General features: G+C 36.6%; 4 protein-coding genes across 6 annotated transcripts; 3 read left to right on the plus strand and 1 right to left on the minus strand.

Moving 5' to 3' along the window:
* Window positions 1–59: 59 nt before the first annotated feature.
* Window positions 60–5,659, plus strand: LOC113498508 (replication factor C subunit 5). The gene is made up of 8 exons (XM_026878531.1): window positions 60–215; window positions 298–362; window positions 860–987; window positions 1,421–1,583; window positions 3,827–3,986; window positions 4,248–4,462; window positions 4,973–5,050; window positions 5,134–5,659. The coding sequence occupies exons 1-8, from the start codon at window positions 181–183 to the stop codon at window positions 5,289–5,291; spliced, it is 1,002 nt and encodes a 333-aa protein (XP_026734332.1). The 5' UTR covers window positions 60–180; the 3' UTR covers window positions 5,292–5,659.
* On the plus strand, window positions 2,842–3,818 carry LOC113498512 (ras-related protein Rab-28-like). The gene is made up of 2 exons (XM_026878534.1): window positions 2,842–3,274; window positions 3,438–3,818. The coding sequence occupies exons 1-2, from the start codon at window positions 3,119–3,121 to the stop codon at window positions 3,651–3,653; spliced, it is 372 nt and encodes a 123-aa protein (XP_026734335.1). The 5' UTR covers window positions 2,842–3,118; the 3' UTR covers window positions 3,654–3,818.
* Window positions 5,648–17,748, minus strand: LOC113498506 (carboxypeptidase M-like). 3 transcript variants are annotated; one of them, XM_026878526.1, is made up of 11 exons: window positions 17,213–17,748; window positions 13,293–13,395; window positions 12,940–13,101; window positions 11,944–12,077; window positions 11,509–11,645; window positions 11,004–11,191; window positions 10,404–10,580; window positions 9,953–10,071; window positions 8,052–8,228; window positions 7,668–7,760; window positions 5,648–6,505 (listed from the first exon to the last, which is right to left on the minus strand). In XM_026878526.1, exons 2-11 carry the CDS (start codon window positions 13,393–13,395, stop codon window positions 6,371–6,373), a joined length of 1,425 nt encoding a protein of 474 aa, XP_026734327.1. In that variant the 5' UTR covers window positions 17,213–17,748; the 3' UTR covers window positions 5,648–6,370. The 3 variants fall into 3 exon arrangements, with proteins under 3 accessions (XP_026734327.1, XP_026734325.1, XP_026734326.1); XM_026878524.1 differs by having other exon boundaries at window positions 10,404–10,595; window positions 17,213–17,747; XM_026878525.1 differs by lacking the exon at window positions 5,648–6,505 and adding an exon at window positions 6,980–7,323 and having other exon boundaries at window positions 10,404–10,595; window positions 17,213–17,744.
* Window positions 8,973–9,698, plus strand: LOC113498510 (superoxide dismutase [Cu-Zn]-like). The gene has a single exon (XM_026878532.1). It carries the CDS (start codon window positions 9,010–9,012, stop codon window positions 9,610–9,612), a length of 603 nt encoding a protein of 200 aa, XP_026734333.1. The 5' UTR covers window positions 8,973–9,009; the 3' UTR covers window positions 9,613–9,698.
* Window positions 17,749–18,842: the final 1,094 nt, after the last annotated feature.

An 18,842-nucleotide genomic window follows, 5' to 3' on the forward strand; every position in this document is an offset into this window, starting at 1 on the left:
TTGGGCGCAGGCCCCACTGCCCCAGTACCCACAGTGACAGATGTCAATTTGACGTATTGGCGGCAAAGTTTCTTATTGTATGTTGTTGTTTCGGGCTTTATTTACCATAACTCAATTACTAAGCTTACCATTTTTGAAAATAACCTAACATTACAATTATTGAATACACATTTGTCAAATATGGTTGTAGGCGAAGTTAGCAAGAATTTGCCATGGTAGGTTAACTATTTCATTGCACCGGAATTACTTTTGATACTACATGAGAAATTAATTGTATTAACACGTTATTGTTTTAAGGGTGGAAAAATATCGTCCTTCAAAATTAGAAGAACTAATATCTCACGATGATATTATTAAAACAAGTAAGTACCTATCTTTGTTTACTTCTGATAACTTTGTACTTACGTCTTTTCTGTTTTTTTTTCTTGCTGAAGACTTTCTTGTTGGTGTGCTCCCATTTACGCGCTTAGGCTTTCAATTGGCGCCAAACCCACTATGGGTGCGTAGGGTTGGTTGTGGGAGGCGGTCAGTCCAGCCATCTTGAATCAACTCCCTCCTGAATCTCTGCCCAGTAGTTTGCTACTTCTGTGCAATCCAGGAGCACTTGAAAAGCTGGTTCTTCATGTTGTCGATAGCCCCTACATAATGGACTATCTATAAAATTGATGATACAAAGGATTGTTTTGTGGAAATGTGTTTAGGGAAATGGGCCTCAACAGAGAGTCCTTAGTTTGATGCCCTTTAGCTTAGTGAGACTTTGAGATTGCATTGGCATCTTACTGTGAACACAAATATTTAAATAAATAACATACCTAAAGTAGAAGAATGTAAGTGAGAATTAACTTGTTGCTTATTTTAGTTAACCAATTTATGAGTGCAAATCAACTGCCCCATCTGCTGTTTTATGGGCCCCCAGGAACGGGAAAGACATCAACAATATTGGCTTGTGCAAAACAAATGTATACACCACAGCAATTTAATTCAATGGTAAGTGTTTCAGGCTTAATAACATACCTAAAAAGTCTATTAACAGAATTATCTTCTCATGTAGATAATGTAACAACCACTTATAATTGATCTATGCCATTAAATTAATCTCATATAAATGTTGTGTTAAATATAAACATTGAAAACCTCTTAAGGTTTATCTAGGTACCGGAAAGCCTAAAATCAATGTTTACATCAAAGATAAATACTGCATTAACTGAATAGAATATGTGTATTTGCACTGTATGTGGAATATTCTTACTTATTTCAATAGCAGTCTTATCAGCGCAAGGGTATCATGTTGCCCTTGTAAGACTAGTGTTTGGCTGGCAACCTCAAAATATTAAGGAAAAGGACTTCTATATTGCATAACTGCAATCTGCTACAGTGATCTTTGAATCTGCTGGGCTGATAATGAGAAATGTAATTACAGGTATTAGAATTAAATGCATCTGATGACCGAGGTATTGGCATTGTGAGAGGGCAGATACTTAACTTTGCATCAACTAGAACTATATTTAAAGCTGGACCAAAACTGATTATTCTGGATGAGGCTGATGCAATGACCAATGATGCACAAAATGCTCTTAGGAGAAGTAAGTATTGCATTATTATATTAGATTGCATAATAATATTATGGTAATGGATTCCCTTTCTATTTTTATTGTGTTATAACATGTGGAAAATATTACAATCCTCCAGGTCTTTTGGTTAAATAAGGCCACGTAAGAAGCAGCAGTAAAATGAATACTGCTAACCAGTGCCGTATTATCCATAAGGCACTTTAGGCCAGTGCCTATGGGCCAGCACTCCTGATGAAATTAAAAGAAAAATATGAAACCACAGTAGAAGCCCACATTATTGACACTATGCATCTAAAAACAAGCTCGATTAATTTTTCACTACTTAAATGAAAATAACTTGAATCAACCCTCCACTGCTTTGTTGCCTCCCGGGCCCTGGGCCTTTAGACCCGGCCCTGCTGCTAACCTTGCTATATATTTTTAGTAGCAAACTGAAATTTACAGCTAAATTTAAATAAGCTTTTGCTGGTAATATGTACAGTCTCACAAGGGATCTTAACATTGTCCTAGATACAATTTGTTTTTTAAGAAGGCTTACTAAATCTCACATGTTTTTTATTCATTCTCCAAAACTACACTTGGAAAAAATAATTAGTTAATAAAATATAACTAAGACACCTCTATATCTAATTAATTTACTCCATACTAACTCTATACAAGCGAAATCAATCTTTCTGTCTTTACGTCAAGAATTTATGGTGTTAAAAAAGACGCAACTACTTTTTTCCTCGAACCATGTTCCCATGGAAGAAATTAGAAATCGCGGGCAAAAAATAAATAAGTTACCACTATTTTTAACTAATTGATAAGAATATTTGAGAATAATAGGGAATTCCAGCGTTTTACAAGATAGTTAGTTGCCATGGTTATTTTTACCAAAACAAAACAATGAATGTTCTATTTTTACATTCTAATATTTTGTTCTAACAATTGATTTGTTATATAACTGATAGTGGTTAATATAATTTTCTTTAAATGAGTTTGTCAATGGAATGTTATTTACAATGTCCGACAGTGAAGACGAAGTGGTTCAGTCCAAAACAATTAAGATTACTGTTGTTGGGGAGCCTGCAACTGGGAAGGTAAGCATTTACTAGTTACAAGTGTAATTAAATATAGTTGAAATGTTCTTCGTTAAAGGACGTCTGTCTTTGCTAGAGCTGCTTATGCCACCGTTACTTGGGAGGGACCGGCACGGCTGCAATCGGCAGCACGCAGGGCGCGGAGGTGATGGCCGGCCAGTGCATAGGGCTGCGCCCCCCTGTGCCGCTACAACTGTGTGACGTGGCCGGCAATGCGTTGGCTACACACATGTTGACTAACTATCTCTATGCTTCTGACGTAAGTTTTATAAAACAAGTATTGGAGAAAGAAAAAGCAACGTGCTTTGATGACTTCCTTTCAAGGGGTCATTTTTGGTACTATGCTATAGAAAATCAGGAATAATATATTTGAACATTTTCTTTCAGATTATTTTGTTTGTTTACGACCTAACCAATCTTCAGAGTTTCGAAAGGCTAATAATTTGGGTTCGGAAAGTGAAAGACATGTTTGAGAAAGAATTGTCGAAACCATTGATGGCAATGTTTGGTAATAAGTCGGATCTGGAACACCAGAGGGCTGTGAGACTCTCGTGTGTTCAGAAATTTGCTTCGGAACACTTACTGGAGTCGTATAAGGGGTCCGCGAGGACGGGGGAGATGGTAACAACACTTTTTATGTTTGAAGACCCATAATTTAACAACATATTTCAAAATGCCCATTTAATATATCTTAATAATTATCTTTTATCTTAGAACTTACCAAAATTCCTTGAAGTTCGGCTTTGAATAAATATATATTTAAAGATTTTTTTTTGTATTCTAGGTTAACAACGCATTCACTAAGCTAGTAGCTCGGGTACTGGGCATGGAGCTACGTCGCCTGCCGCCGGTCCCTGTAGCCCGCAAGTCTCCAGAGACCAAGCATTCAGAAGCCAATGGCCACGCTCCTTCGGAACCCGTGCAATCCCTCATCATGAACAGGAAGACTTTGAGAAAAGTCCAACGAAAAGAATCCTCAAAAATTTGCAGCGTACAATAAATATACTACCTTGTTGTTATGTTAAAACTTGTTTTTATTATTTAAAGACCTACATTAATATCCTGAGTCACTTTAAGAAAAACTAGTATAATAATTACCTCCATTTGAGGAAGGGTTTTTTGTGAAGCATTTTTTTCGTCTTTTGTTTTATTAGGCTACAAATTTTGTTTCAGTCATAGAAAAATACACTGAAAACGTGAGGTTCTGTATAATTTGCAACTATTTGGGGAAGATAATACCAGCGCTGCAGTCAAGATGCACGCGTTTCCGCTTCGCACCGCTGCAGCAGAGCCAAATAGTGCCGCGACTGCAAGAAGTGGCTAACGCTGAGGGGTTCGTTATTTCCTTCATGATCTGATTTCTCCTTTTTAGGTGTCAGTAAGGACACTTCTTGAAAGTCTAATATCTGTTACTTATTTTCTGCTTAAGCTAATAATACTGCTAAACTTAATAAGTACTAAACATGTTTGATAGTACTATTTTGAAGCGTCTTCCAGTGCTTGAATTAATAAATATTTAGGTGGGATTAGGGATATATTTCACAATTCTTAAAGCGCTTAAATTTCATTTACACCAATAACTTATTTTGTATAGTGTAAAAATATCAGAGGATGGGATAAAAGCTTTACTGGCGCTATCTGGTGGTGACATGCGGAAGGTTTTGAACACGCTGCAGAGTACATGGCTGGCGTACCGAGACGTCACGGAAGACAACGTGTACACGTGTGTGGGCCACCCGCTGCGCTCCGACATCAACCTCATACTCAACTGGCTGCTCAATGAGAACGACTTCGCTGTCTGTTTTAAGAGTATCCTTTAAATACCATGACGTCTTCTTCGTTGTACACCCGTGTATTACGGTATTACGTGTATTACCCTTTTAGAATAGAATAGAATATTCTTTATAGTACACCACATAAGTAAAGGATTGGATACAAATAGATAGTTACATGGTGCCACAATGGGCGGCCTTATCGCTAAGAGCGATATTTGACAGACAACCTTTTCCTATTATTTTCGGGACAAGGTTTCTTAATCTTCTGTGTCAGTCTCCTGCCTTCAGGTCTCCCTAAATTGTAATTATATCTTCTAATTAAGGCCAATATATCTACGGCTATTATGTTCTTTAGTGTATCAAAGTAAAATAATGCATTTAAGAAGCATAAGCGCCGCAAACAATACATTGTTTATTGTTTAAAGGGTTCAAAATAATGTCTTATCATCGCCGTCTTATCTTCAGCATATAGATAGTGGGCACTTACGTGTGATTGTTTTTTGCCATCAACTTGACTGTCTTATTTGCCTTAACTACCTCTCAGATATTCAGGACCTCAAGATTACGAAGGGTTTAGCGCTGGGTGATATTTTGACTGAAGTTCATACCATTATTCAAAGAGGTTTGTATATACCTTTTTTAACGTAACTACTCTGTACTTTTAACTTTTTATCAAGATTTATATTATTCTTCTCGTCATTTCAGCGAAATTACCTCCAGAAGTTCTTATCACATTGCTAATCAAAATGGCGGATGCGGAGGCGCGCCTCGCGTCGGGCTGCAGCGAGCGTATCGAGCTAGCGGCACTGATCGCCGCCTTCCAAGTGGCTAGAGATCAAGTGAAAGTGGACGCAGACGCATAAAACAACACTTTTTGTACAGGCAGCAACAGAAGTTCGTAAAATAGTCCGACTTACTGACTGCTATTTTTTTAGTGATTGTAGGAATAGGTGTTTACTATTTGTTACCTATACAAGTTGTCGCGTCTACTTGGTTACCTTGTATCGCAACAGCAGTTCATTAAAATTATTTGTTTGCAGTCGTTTTTAAAATCGATTGCGTTGACCGACTTCTGTTATTGACCGTACCTACCTTATTATAATATTGTTTAGTTGTTAATCTTTTTTTACATCTAAATATTTTCAGACAAGTCTGAGGTTTAAAACATGTTTCAAGTTACTGTGAGTCAACGATGCATGGATCAAAAATTAAACGAAAATTATGTAATAAATTAGTCTTTTAATCGTATTTCTAACATCTATATCTTAACCGCTACATGATATTTACAAATTCCTTAATTTTCATTGTTTTGTTGTTCATGATAATTTATTATTGATATACCTTCGTACTAGTATTTGGCATATCAGTGGAGGTTAATACCTTTTTGTTTATAATGATAAACAATTCACGTGCCTAAGGACACACGTTTTACAAATAAAACTGAAAATATTCATTATATAGTAGATATTTACTTATACATATTTTACAGAACAGGTTTAATTTTCTTAGGCCTCCATTAAAACCGCCCTTCTAGCTGAAAACCTAGAGATACCTAAGTATTCGTCTCCAGCTATAGTGGACGAAAAACAGCCTACGCCTTGCCTACCTCTATTTCTAGTTGTTCAACTAATGAGAATAAATGTACACCGGCGACAAGTATTGTAGTTCTTGACAAGATAGATGCACCTTTCGTGGACTAATCTTGGTTTATATAGGACATCATTCGTCTTAGAAGGCGCTAGACAATCATTACTTATAAGCAAGACATACATTGCCTTAGGTTAACGCGAACTTCGACGTATCCAGCATAATTATTCTTCTAATAGCTGATGTCCTAAACATGTTCCGCTATCCGTTGCATAGTAAACCAGTTTCAAAATACGGTTATTTTTGTCTGTAGGACAAAGTGTCCATCTGTGCTGTGAATGAAGTTGTTGTAAGTTTATCCAAAGAAGTTGGAGACTATGCTGTTGAAAGAGTTGGTGAGCGATGCGAAGATGCCGGGCGAGGGTGGCGGCGAGCCGGGCGGCCGCGGGGGCAGCGCCACTGGGCGGTAGTAGGGACCGCCATCAATACGCTGCAACGTTACACAAGAAATTATAAAACGATCTGTTTAATCATGTTGCAACACACACAGGTGTCTATTACCACCTTTTTAAGTAAAACTCTTGAGACTGTGGAAGCGAGATAGCGCAATAAGGCCGTAGAGTGCCGTCTTTCTTCCACTGCTGCAACATTTATGAGTTGGTGATAGGCCCCAGTAAAGCAGACGGATAAACGCAACCAAAGCATTTTTGATTACAATTATCTATATGGGTTTATCTACCCATATAGATAATTGTAAGGTACCTATTTAAAGTATACCACCAGTCGATGATTCAATTTTGCGTGCATACCTAATAATAATTTAAGTGCATGCATTTGTTATGTATATTTTCTAATATCTTGTTTAAAAATCTAGTTAAGTAACTCACCTTTGCCTTGGGACGATTCTATAAAATACGGATGCTATAATAATACACAGGATTTGAAATAATATTATGTACAATTATGAGAGGAATATGTTATGTATTTTCCTATAAAACTAAAATCACACGAATATTTGTACTTAGATAAATATTGGGAGAAACTACTAAGCAGGCAATTTTACAACATTTTACTTACATCACTATAAAAATAAAGGCAACATTGAGTAACATTTCATAAAAATAAAATAAAAAATAACTGCATAATTTTCAAAGGTAACTAGGATCAAATTGAACGGGATCAGTCTTCGGGGAACACAATGACACCGTCACTAACAGGCGCGGCCGTGACCGGGGTTGGTCGGGCTGGAGGCGCTGTAGTCTTCTGCACGCGCGCCGGCAGCGAGTTCAACACCTTCGCTAGGTCTCCCTAAAGGCCATAGAAACCAATTGAAACCACACCACCATGTTAGGAAATATGTTAGAGAGAATTTTATATTTACAAAGACAATTGGCTGACAAGAGGAGTTGCATAGTTAGGTCGCATACATACTTACGTAATTGTAAACTGCAACCGGGTTCTACATTACATGCCACTTAACGTAGTTTTGACTTGAGGTAAGTACTTAATTCTTTAAAGGAAAACCACCTTTTACCTACATCGTCATTAGGATTAGCACTCAAGTCTGGGTAGATAGGGCAGATACAAATAGGCACTTACATACAGCTTTAAAATCGATTAAGGAATTGTTATTTTTTTAAACTAGTGCTTACTTTGGCTGAATGTAGAGTCACGTTTAAGAGTGTAGGATGGTTGTCTATAACAATAAATTCGACTTCTTGGGGCAGGTATCCTTCAGCTGAAACCTGCAAACAAAAAAATATGTATAAAAAAATATCTTTCATAATATTTTGTATTTTTTAAAGTCTTACTTTAGAAAACTTGGAAAATGTATATTTAGTACCTACGAGTAAAAGAGATACTGTTTTTTCAGAGTTTAGGTACCAGAGTATCTATCTACCTTTGAAAACGAATAGTCTGTTCTTTGTTATAAAAAAAGAGCATCGAAATCTACCGTCTTGTGTTTAAAACAGTCTTCTTATTTTAAAGTTGAGATCTGTGAATGGTATACTAATTATGTTTTTTTTAATACTTACGTCGATCCTGTATGTTCCGGGCAGTAAAATACGCCAGAATTCGCCATACTTAGTAGTGTGGTACGTAACTTCACGGCCTTTAACTTTAACGGAGGCGCGCTCTACGGGGTTGCCATTTTCATCCATCACGAATCCATGCGCTCCTCGGTGAGCTTCAGCCAAATACTTGATGAGGGACTGTAGAGAATAATAAAAGAAATTCTTCAATTAAGGTACTACTAGGTAGTCTAGGTAGCTACATAAGGCAGAGAATGTGTGGGAGGTGTCATTGTTGACCAATGATTTAGATTTATTATGATATCTAAAAGAAATATCACTAAATCTAAGAAAGTAAAAGTCTCTAAAAAAATAAGTACCTAAGTTCTTCACTTATTTTTGCTTGCTGTTTTCATTTGACATATCTGATGTTTAATGGCTATGTTGTTGTGTGTTGATATTATTGTGTTTATATTGGTTATCGGTAGATAAAATTAGTTTAAACAAAGGACATCAATTACGGTTATAGTTTATCGATCATGATAAGTTATTCCTTATCATAAGTGAGTACAATCTCAGTTCATGTACCTATAGCTAATCATAATATCACATATGGTAGCACCTGAGTCCGTTACAATGTTTTCTTTTTGTTATGATGGGACGATGGTCACTACTATAATTGGAGATGAATCTTAATGATATACTTCCTCCATGTAGAAGTATGTTTTCTCTTCATATAATAATTATGAGGTCATATACCGAAAGCTCAGTTCAGCTTTGAGATTTAAAAGCTAATTTAATAAAATCAACGAACAAACACATTAACGTTTCAAGTATACTGTAACATTTTAAGTGAACACAATACATGATCGCATCTTATCGATACTTATCACAGAATTCAGGTTTTTAATGATAGGCTCTGCTTATTCGAATTATTGTTTGTTGTCTGCGTATTGAACTGGACGTGTTTGCACAATCTACAATGTTCGTCCGTTGGTGTTATATCGTTTTGCTTTTTACGGTTGCTACTGCCAATGATGGCAGTAGAACAGCTATATCACTCTTAAGATCTGGAGGTGTGGTTGGCGCTGTTACTTTTACGGAAACGACAGAAGGAGTTCGCGTTTCTGGACGAATTGTTGGAATGGCCCCTGGGCTATACGGATTTCACGTACATGAACTAGGTGATACTACTACTTGCGATGCAGCAGGACCACACTTTAACCCCACTGGCGATGAGCATGCTGGAAGGCAACATGAATTCCGACATGTGGGTGATCTCGGCAATATCCAGTTTGAGGCCGACCGGCAAGCCGAATTGAATTTTGTTGACAGCGTGATTTCATTAAGAGGGCCTAATAATATTCTGGGACGCACACTAGTGCTCCATGCGCAGCAGGATGACCTCGGACAGGGAGGAAACCCGCTGTCAGCGACGACTGGCAACGCGGGCCCTAGAGTAGCGTGTGGCGTTATAGGAATCTATGGCGACGACGCAGCCTGGAATTCTGCCGTCTCTATCTCCCCTTCTCTGCTATTGTTTATTTTATTTGCAACAGGTATTTTTTATTTCTCAAAGATCTAATTTAGCTTATTCACTTAGAATAATTTTCGTCTTTAAATTTGTAGAACGTATTTTTATTAAAAAATATTAGACACCTGAGAGTGACAGCGTTATGATATTTATTTGAAGTAACTAATAACCGTTACCGAAAACTATGATAGCACAATTTTAAGTTTTTAACGCTCATTTTATGTTGTTTAAAAAACAGATCAACGTTGCCCTATGTTTCTATAAAAAAAATAAGATAAGATTAATTTAAATAAAATATAGAACAAAGCCAAACGTGTGTTTTAACTTTGTTTAAGTACATATTATTATGTATTTTAGTATCTACAAATAACTCCTTAAACAGTCGTATTACCTGTTTGTTGTCTTGCCAATACTTTGCTAATTCATGTGCTGGAGGATACTTGCAGCAGGAGATCTCTAACGTGATTTCCATGCAGCCATGCCATATGTAGTTATAGTCTTGCATACCACCTGAAATAAAATTAATCATCATGGTGTAAATTGTGTAAAATAGGAGGATTTAAGCTTGAACTTACAGTTTGATCGGTTCTCATTGAATACCTATGTTACGACGTTACTATACTTCGATTCTAAGAGTATACTAGATGTAAGTTTAAGTTTCAATTATTAGGGGTGTTTCATGATGAGACGGCGTATTCTATTTCTCTGCCGAATCGAAACTTTCGGGGCGACCCTCCCAGGATTCACCCCTATCCCATAAAAATTGGAAACTCGAAATTGAGCTATGAATACGTCCGCGCCGCCTCTCGAGAAAACTCGAAGACCTTTTCATTTAATTATACCTGTGAGCGGATACCAAGCGGCGCCATTAGTGATGCCCTTCTCGAACCTCGGCGAGCCGGACTTGCAGGACACGCCGCGGGACATCTTGGCGTGGTTGTTGGAGTACACCAGCGACAGGTGCCGGAACACGTCGTCGTCCGGCGCTATCGACGGCGAGTGCGCGTAGCTTTGGAACACTGCGTTCAGGCCACATGTTGCACAAAACGTACATTATTAGCTTAACAATACACTGAATGAATGTTATGTTATTTTTAAGCGATACCTCACCAGAACATAGGATAGATGATCTGCATAGTCCTGATTTGCGTGAAAATAAAACGACGTAATTATAGCTTTTCCATTTCGTAGCTTTTTGATATTAATTATTAAACACATTTACTTTTTCAATCTTAATATACGTTACACTAGGATTCAAAAAGCAATTTTAGGAAACTAGAATCGATCAAATCTTGTGACACCTTTTCGTCATGCTGCAATAACAGCGGATAATTTCTTCCGCTTACAATGCTACGATTAGCATGACACATGATGGCCGGAAGTAGGTAATGTAAAAGGCCATTGAACATGGTTAGTGAACAATAAAAGTGTCTGATAGTTACTGGCACTAGGCGTGTTGTCGAAGGGGTATGAGGCGACGAGCGCGCCGCCGTGCAGGGAGCCGGACAGAACAAACTGGATCTTGGAGATCCATTCCTTGATTGCTTCTGTTTCAGGTTGCGGCTGCTTCATGTTCGCCTTGAAGTAGTCGGGGAAGTTCCTGTTCAGGTCGTATCGGCGAGCATTGTGCCTGAGACAACCAAAAACAGATGATTTATTATTTGTTAAGAGATCTAACAAAATTATTTCACTCGCATATGCCTGTATTTATACGAGTACAATAAATGATCATCATTTCACACGCTTTTAGATATGTTGTGAAACTGCATTTTATAGATTTAATTGTTTAATAGTAGTATTATTGTCCTTTTCAGTGAACATGTAGGGCATTCGCGACCACCAAACCGCGACAATGTGGTACAGACCTTTTGTTTAGACCCTCATATCCTATACGATTTATGATTGTAGTTTAGCAATGACATTAAACTAGTGTGGTGAAGCTCTCACCTGCCATATGTGTTGTCACATTGTCCTTCCTTCGAGATTGCGAAACCGTCCGGGTTCATCGAGGGCATCAGATGAATCCTCGTGTTATCCAGCAGCCATTTTATGTACGGATCTGTATCATATGACGTGACAAGGTGCTGAAAAAAAGAAATTAATTGATCAGTCGTTGTCGTCGTTTGAAAGGGGTGTTATTTCTCTGAAATTTGGAATCCAGTTGGCCTATTCATAGCGTTATTTATTGATGTTGTGTATTTTAAGTTTACACGTCATTTGATTTATGCTTTCCTCTTAGATACTATATCTACAAATAAGAAATGAAAACTGGCCCGCTGGCTTAAATAGCCATGTTTAATGGGTGCAAGTATGCAGATAAACGATAGTTAGCAGTGAACAGTTATGTCGGTGGTGAGGAAGTAAACACCGGTTGTGACTAACTTGTATCAGGTGCAGAAGTAGTTCGCGACCGACAGCTTCGTTTCCGTGAATGTTGGCGACGTATTTCACGTCGGGCTTGCCGATCATGTGCTCGTACGGAGACGCCGATACTACCATCACCCACAGATCTCGACCTGAACAAAGAGTGAGCCTTAGTATCTACAAAAATAAGAATAATTTCGTTTAAGATTTTAAATCTCAACAAGGCCTCTGAATGTTGGACCTGTGTACCGGTGTACGTATTTGGAATAGGAACATTCTCAAGATAATCTCGTAAAAAAATTCATCGTTTTCATTATTTTGTTAAACTAAGCCTTGGCGAAATACCTTTTTTCGTTACTTGATCATCAATTTAGCTGTGGTTTCTAATCTAAATTTGCGCTTGTATCCTGGATATCTACCAGATTCGGACAAGCTGCATTTTGTTTTTTCAGATCTATAGTAAATACACGTAATGCCTCCCACTTACTTCTACTAAAACAAAATATTCTTCTAACTTTTGAAGGGTTCTCCGAGTTATCAATAAAATGTTGAACATTTTCTTTCTCAGCTGTTGTTTACGAGGTATAGGCACTACCTAGTAAACTTTTAGAGAAGGACAGTTCTATTAGGTAGAAGCTGTAACCTCACTACCATCAGAAAAATGTCATGAGTGATAAGGTACCTACTTCATAAACTAGGTTTTCTATCTAATCATAGTTTGTGGCCATCGTAATGCGACTAAAGAACAATTAATATATTGAGATTTCCCACAGCCCGGCAGCGACTGAAAGTGCTTTGTAACATAATTTATTTATTGTTACTAAGGATCGATAGTTTCTTATTATGAAAATGTCTTCTTAAAAGTGGCGGTAAAAGCGATTTTCATCTTATCTTTTATATATAAACTAAATCATAATATTTCTTTTAAAATTGTAAGACTTTCTATAATGTTGTTTTATATTGATAGGTACGTAAGACCTATTAACATTTATAAAAAATGAGTTGCTACGGTACCTTGCACGGACTTCCCTATGGAGTAGAGAGCGGTGAGCGCGGGATACCTCGCCGACACGGATCGCAGGTACCTCGTGAGCTGATCGTGGTCGTGGTACCGGAACTCCAGCTCCTGCCCATTGTCACGCGACTCCACTTCGCCTAAGTTCGTAGAAACTTCATCTGTTAAGAAAAAAAAAATTGGATAGGAAAAAACGAGGTTCTATACACAAGTTTCATTCAAATTAATTTGTCTGTTTGAACGAAGGTAGGCTAGCTGTTATTTTTTTATGTTTCGTGTAATTTTCCCTCCAAGATTTTAAAAGTAATAAGTTCTTAATTGTTTTATTAACTTATAATCTAGATGTAAATACCTGGGCTATAAGTTGGGTTAGACAGCGACTGTGAATGTGTCGCGACCAGAAAGGTCAAGAGCAGGAAAAACCGAACTGCATTTGTTATAGCACTGCTGGCCATCTGCAAAAAGTAACAAAAAATACTTAAATACATTACCAAACATAGATGTATACATGTAACAGACTTACTAATATGGATTTGGTCTTTTTACTTGAATCATTAAATTAAAATAAATTTGTATCCGCATCATGCCTTTGGGGTGCTTTTAGCAATGGAACGCAGTGGAGAGACACATGTTATCTAACGAATATTTGTGTTAATAAAAGCATTTTTCTGCTTTAGAACAAAACAAAAATATTTTTATAGGAACTATCGTGAGACTGATTCATTATTAAATGATGCAACGGTTTACTCACGCGTGTTTATCGGGAGTGCCTGACTAGTCTCGGACCCAACCAGAGTCCTTAATCATGAGCTGACGCGGCGGGGTCGCTAAATACGAATGAGTAAACCGTTGCATCATTTAATAAACCAAAAATATGTAAAGGAACTCGTCCCGACTCCCATCCGCTTCAGTCTCATCTGCAAGCATTGAGTTTCTAGTCATGTACTTGTAAAACTTGTGATGGGAACGTCCGTGGAAGCGAAGCTTTCTTTTGTATGTTATTATAGTAATGTTTGGGCGAGCGCACCAGTTATGCGGCGTAACCGGTCGCTGCCTGAAGGTCACTGGGTTAGTGGACCGACCTTATACCACTGCCATATTTAGATTGTTTTAAACGTTTTAGTTCTAGCTGTAGTATTGAACTTCGGATTGTAGATCTTTATTTACGAAGTGAACTTAAAAATAGAGGGATCATGGAAGCCTAATTTTACCTAAATTTTATCTCTATATGTTTTAAGTATTTCCTAACCGAATCTCAGTTGTAAATTCCAATTGCTTTGAATGAAATGTAATAAATAGTTGAGTGAATTGTATTTTGGAATTGTGAATTGAATGAATGAATAACAATTAAAAAGTAGTACTGAGAGTATATTCGCCAAGCTAATTAAGATTAAGGTTCAATAGATAATTTTGCCATTAAATGGTCCACTATTTAGAGACTTCTTTAAGCGATTTTGGTGTCGAGGCGGCGTTACTGTTTTATGCATGAAATTGTAAGCACGGGGTCCAGATTCGATCCCAACGTAGGCAAAGTACCAATGTGACTTTTCCAAGTTTACTTATACGTAATTTCTTAATTATTCTAAGACTTCGAAAGGAAACTTCCATTTCAAATATTGGAATCTCAAATCATCAACTCAGAGTTAGTCTAGTGATAAATGCTGAAATACATCCTATACGGGGAAGAAATCCTCTTTCTTAAATTAAATTAAGAAAATTATTTTAAAGTTATGCTCTAAAATTGAAAAACTGGTTTGTAGTTAATCTAAAAAGCTAGAAAATGATGAGCAAGAAAATCATGTGGGCCCGTGTAAGATTTAAATCCTTTCGTAATCAGACGAATAAAAAATCATTGATGTCTACTGCATGTGTAGGTATAGTTTATACATATTGTTCGGTAAGTTTTATTTCACCGCGAACAATTTTATTAGTCATTAAATTAATTACTTACCTGCATTACGACACTTTATTATTGTAGGTTGACCTTTCTTATTTCTTCTTCGGATAAAGTTCTTTCGTTATTTCTTAGGATATAAATTATACTATACTATATACCTACTTTAGTTTGTAGTGGATGAGTAAGTATTTCCAAGATGGGGATGGTACAAAAAGTATTTTATATGTATACGTGTTAGACTTCAGATACTGGACGCTTTCATCTAATCTCATGTTATATTTGTTAGGATATGCTAAACCATTGAAGAGTACCGTAATATCTTCACAAGAAGTCCCAACTAGAACAGATCAATGATCATGTATCCAAGGCCTCTTAATTAATGACAACTGCGCAACGCTTATGAAACCAAATTGAACAATGCAGTGCAATTTGCTAAGATGTTTGTATTGATAACGTGTTTCTACACAACCTAGACCAATTCTGTTATATGACATTTATTCTTAAAAACTAACTTAAATACTGTATTCAGGGGTAGTTAAGGTTAGTTAATGGCATTTGATCCAAAATAAGATTCCAGAAGAAGATTTTCGCAATGAAAAGGAGCTTTTGCCAAATATTTGGCAATATCTTTCATGTAGGGTAAGGGTGTATTTTGTTTGACTTAGGTAAGTTTTGTTTCCAAAGCGGGGAATAATGATGAGTATTTTCCTCAGAGCGTCATACGCCGTTCTGATGCTGGAACAGTGCCAAAAGGCAGCGGGCTTGACCCCTATTACATGTCATTTAATAAGGCCATTCATTCAAGCTCCACTTAAGATATTCTTTGCAATTTGTGACCAGATTTTCGGTGGTTGGCTACACACTGTGAAATAACACATGTCAAGCGCAAGATGACTAATTTCCTTTCGTTTTCTTGGATATTCGTGTTTAAAGGTATGTGCCAGCTTATGTGTGCATTTCGTAAGTCTCGAGTCCTTTACGATTGTTATAAGGTAATACGCACACGTCGTTACTCAGCAACGGTTTTTTTGTCAGCTTTCCTTCCGTTGTTGGCATTGGCATATTAACCCTATTGTCGTAGTCCCGCTAAATGACAAAACTTTCATTTTCAAAGCAAAAGACCGTAACTGTCTCTAACAAGTTAATGCTTTTTTAATGTAATATTTATTTGATACGCTTATAAGAGTAAATTGTTTTAGAGAGCCACATAAAAATATAAATTAATTTGTTACACAATTTAAAATTAATGTTCAAAAATTATCATCGTTTAAAATTTATAGTTTTAAGAAAATTTAGAAACCAGTTAATATGTTTATGGGTAGATATTTTACAGCATGTTACAAATATTATGTCCGCAGATATATTTAAATTGTTGACCTGCTTCAATGTCGCAAATTAGCGGAGTTATTTTATGCGTTATTTTGTCTTAATATCCCGTATACCAAAATTCTTTCGCGATAAGTCTTCTACGTACGGTACTTTGTGCCACTTCTTGAACCGGATTGCTTTTTAAGAAATAAGACATTTAAAGAATATTAAAGGCGGATATAATGCTCTTTATGCAAGTATAAAGTGAATACGCCAATAATTTCTTCCAAAACAATAGACATAAAGATTAAAGCCGTTTAAAGACTATTTTTTGTCGTCAACCTACTAATTAATAACTTAAAATCGAAGCCAGATTGATAGATAAAAATATGTCAAATGAAGTGAGTGAATGCCTGGAGCTGCAAGTATTTAATAATGTGAAACTACATTGATGCACCTTGCATTGTTAATCAATAAACAATGCAGCACACTTTTTTTGTTATGTGAAAGTCTGAATCTAGTTCGATTTGAATAGGCATGCCGTATGGGACATGTTGATAAGAATAATAATTGATTAATTTGGTTAATGTTCAATAAAAGATTTTCTAGGATATTATCATTGACTACCAAAGTAGTTGAAAATTTTAAAGCCCGAAGGCTTAGATTTGATCAAAGACCGCACTTATTTAACTTTAGTACTTTCAAGTTTCTAATTGCTTTTCTAAAGGAACGAAGATACTCTACTATAAGTAAGTTATTGTGTAGACTTCTAGAGGACATAAGTTAGAAATGTGCCAGCATCCACTCTAAAGTTTGATCGTGAGTTATGTTGAATTTTTCGGGATTAAATAAATAATACTTTCTTGCCTGTTATGACCCAGAATAAATTAACTTAAGAGCTTATGCACCCGCTCTTTAAGGAAAACATACCTAAATATTTCTCGGAACAGTAACTACTTTAATGACGTCAATAGTTTGTTTATTAAGTCTTAGTCTCAACTTAAGAAACATCATAACTTAGATTTATTTACACGAACGAACTTTACAAAATAATTTAAGAAACTTACCTTAAATCACACTGAGGTCAATCTTCTAAAATATAAGCAAACTGGTGGATATCATTTGTTTTGTTTAAGTTACTTAACACTCGACAACTAAGTATTCGCGGAAAACGTGTGTGTAGAGGAGTGACGTCCACTCCTTGCAGACGAGCGGACTCGGCTCAACTGGCAGCCGTCGGTGGGCCGTGCTCGGCGTGTCACACCGTCATCTGCGTCATCCAACACGACACACAACCGGAAAGTGCTTTCTCTCACAACAATGTTTGTAAAACTGCTTCTAATTCCTCGCAATAAGGTCTAATTCGAAATTGGGCGATCTGGCAATGTGCTCGACATGAGCAGAAGTTGTACTTTCCACTCTAATGGTCACAATATAGAAGCGAGTTTATAAAAGTTTGCGGGCTCGCTTGTCGTGACGTACTAAGTATTCCCAACTCTCGTCTCATCTGGCACTTTTCCCGCGGATAGAATTTCTATACTACCCGATATTTAATATGTAGCGCCTTCTCATTAGCAGAAAATTCATCGGGAAATTCAATATTGGACTGGTACCAAGCATTCGTACCAGTAGCATTGTAAGATATTATACGGTTATAATGTATGCAATAGGGTTATTAACCCTAGGTCATTCAGAATTCAATAGTCAGAGACGCTGTTTCTGTATTTTGTTAAGTAAATACCTTCTTTGTGTCACGATAATGTAAGGAGTCAAATACTAGATTTTTAAATAAATTAATGCATAATAGATATTTTTTGTGGATTCATAACCGGTTCAGAAACAACACCTTCATGCACTTTGTTAAAAATGTTTCTTTTTTAATTTTGACTTTTAATCCAACGTTAGATCGATATGTCTTAGCAACAACGAGTCAAATTACCAGGTTCTAAAACGTAAGTGACCCAGATTGCTTGTTTCCAGTTGGTCCATAAACTGGCTATCTATTAATAGCGAGTATAAATTTAGCCCGAAACCGTTGGTCATATATTTCATGCTTTCTCGAATATCACTTGATTTAACGCAACCCTTCGGGAAATTATACGCTGCCCGGAGATCTGATCTCGCGACCGTGACCTTTTGGGTGATAAATTGATACTTACATACTTGAGCAGATGGGATTTAGAACTAGGGCAATTAATCTTTATGTTAGACAAACTTTTCTTATATAATAAGAATATTTTGTGTTACGTTTTAGGTGAATTTGTGATTACTAAAGGGTCTAACTCGCCTCGCCAAGAGTATTAAAGTACTGTAGAAGGATTTTTTAAAGATATTGGTTGATGTTCTTGCATGTTGATTGATTCTAAATACATCAATAAATATTGCAATTAAGTAATAGTAATATAAAGCCTAACAACTTATGTAAAACGGTAATTTTATTGCTCACATTTCACGAGCTCGGTAAGCCTAGGTACCTATACTTAATGTTATTGAATGTGTAGCTAAAGATATTAAGTTAGTTTCACTTTATTTCATTATAGAACCAGCATGAACAATAAAGTATATTATATTTCTATCCATTTAATCTACAACTGTCACGCCTAAAGTGCCCAATGAAATGAAAACTAGGTAACTGTCACGTTGTGTAGGCTGATGTTAAAGCTTGCACTCGCTATGAGAACCTGCGAAAAAGGAGTG

Source organism: Trichoplusia ni, chromosome 11 (genome assembly GCF_003590095.1).
Source record: "Trichoplusia ni isolate ovarian cell line Hi5 chromosome 11, tn1, whole genome shotgun sequence".
NCBI lineage: Eukaryota > Metazoa > Arthropoda > Insecta > Lepidoptera > Noctuidae > Trichoplusia > Trichoplusia ni.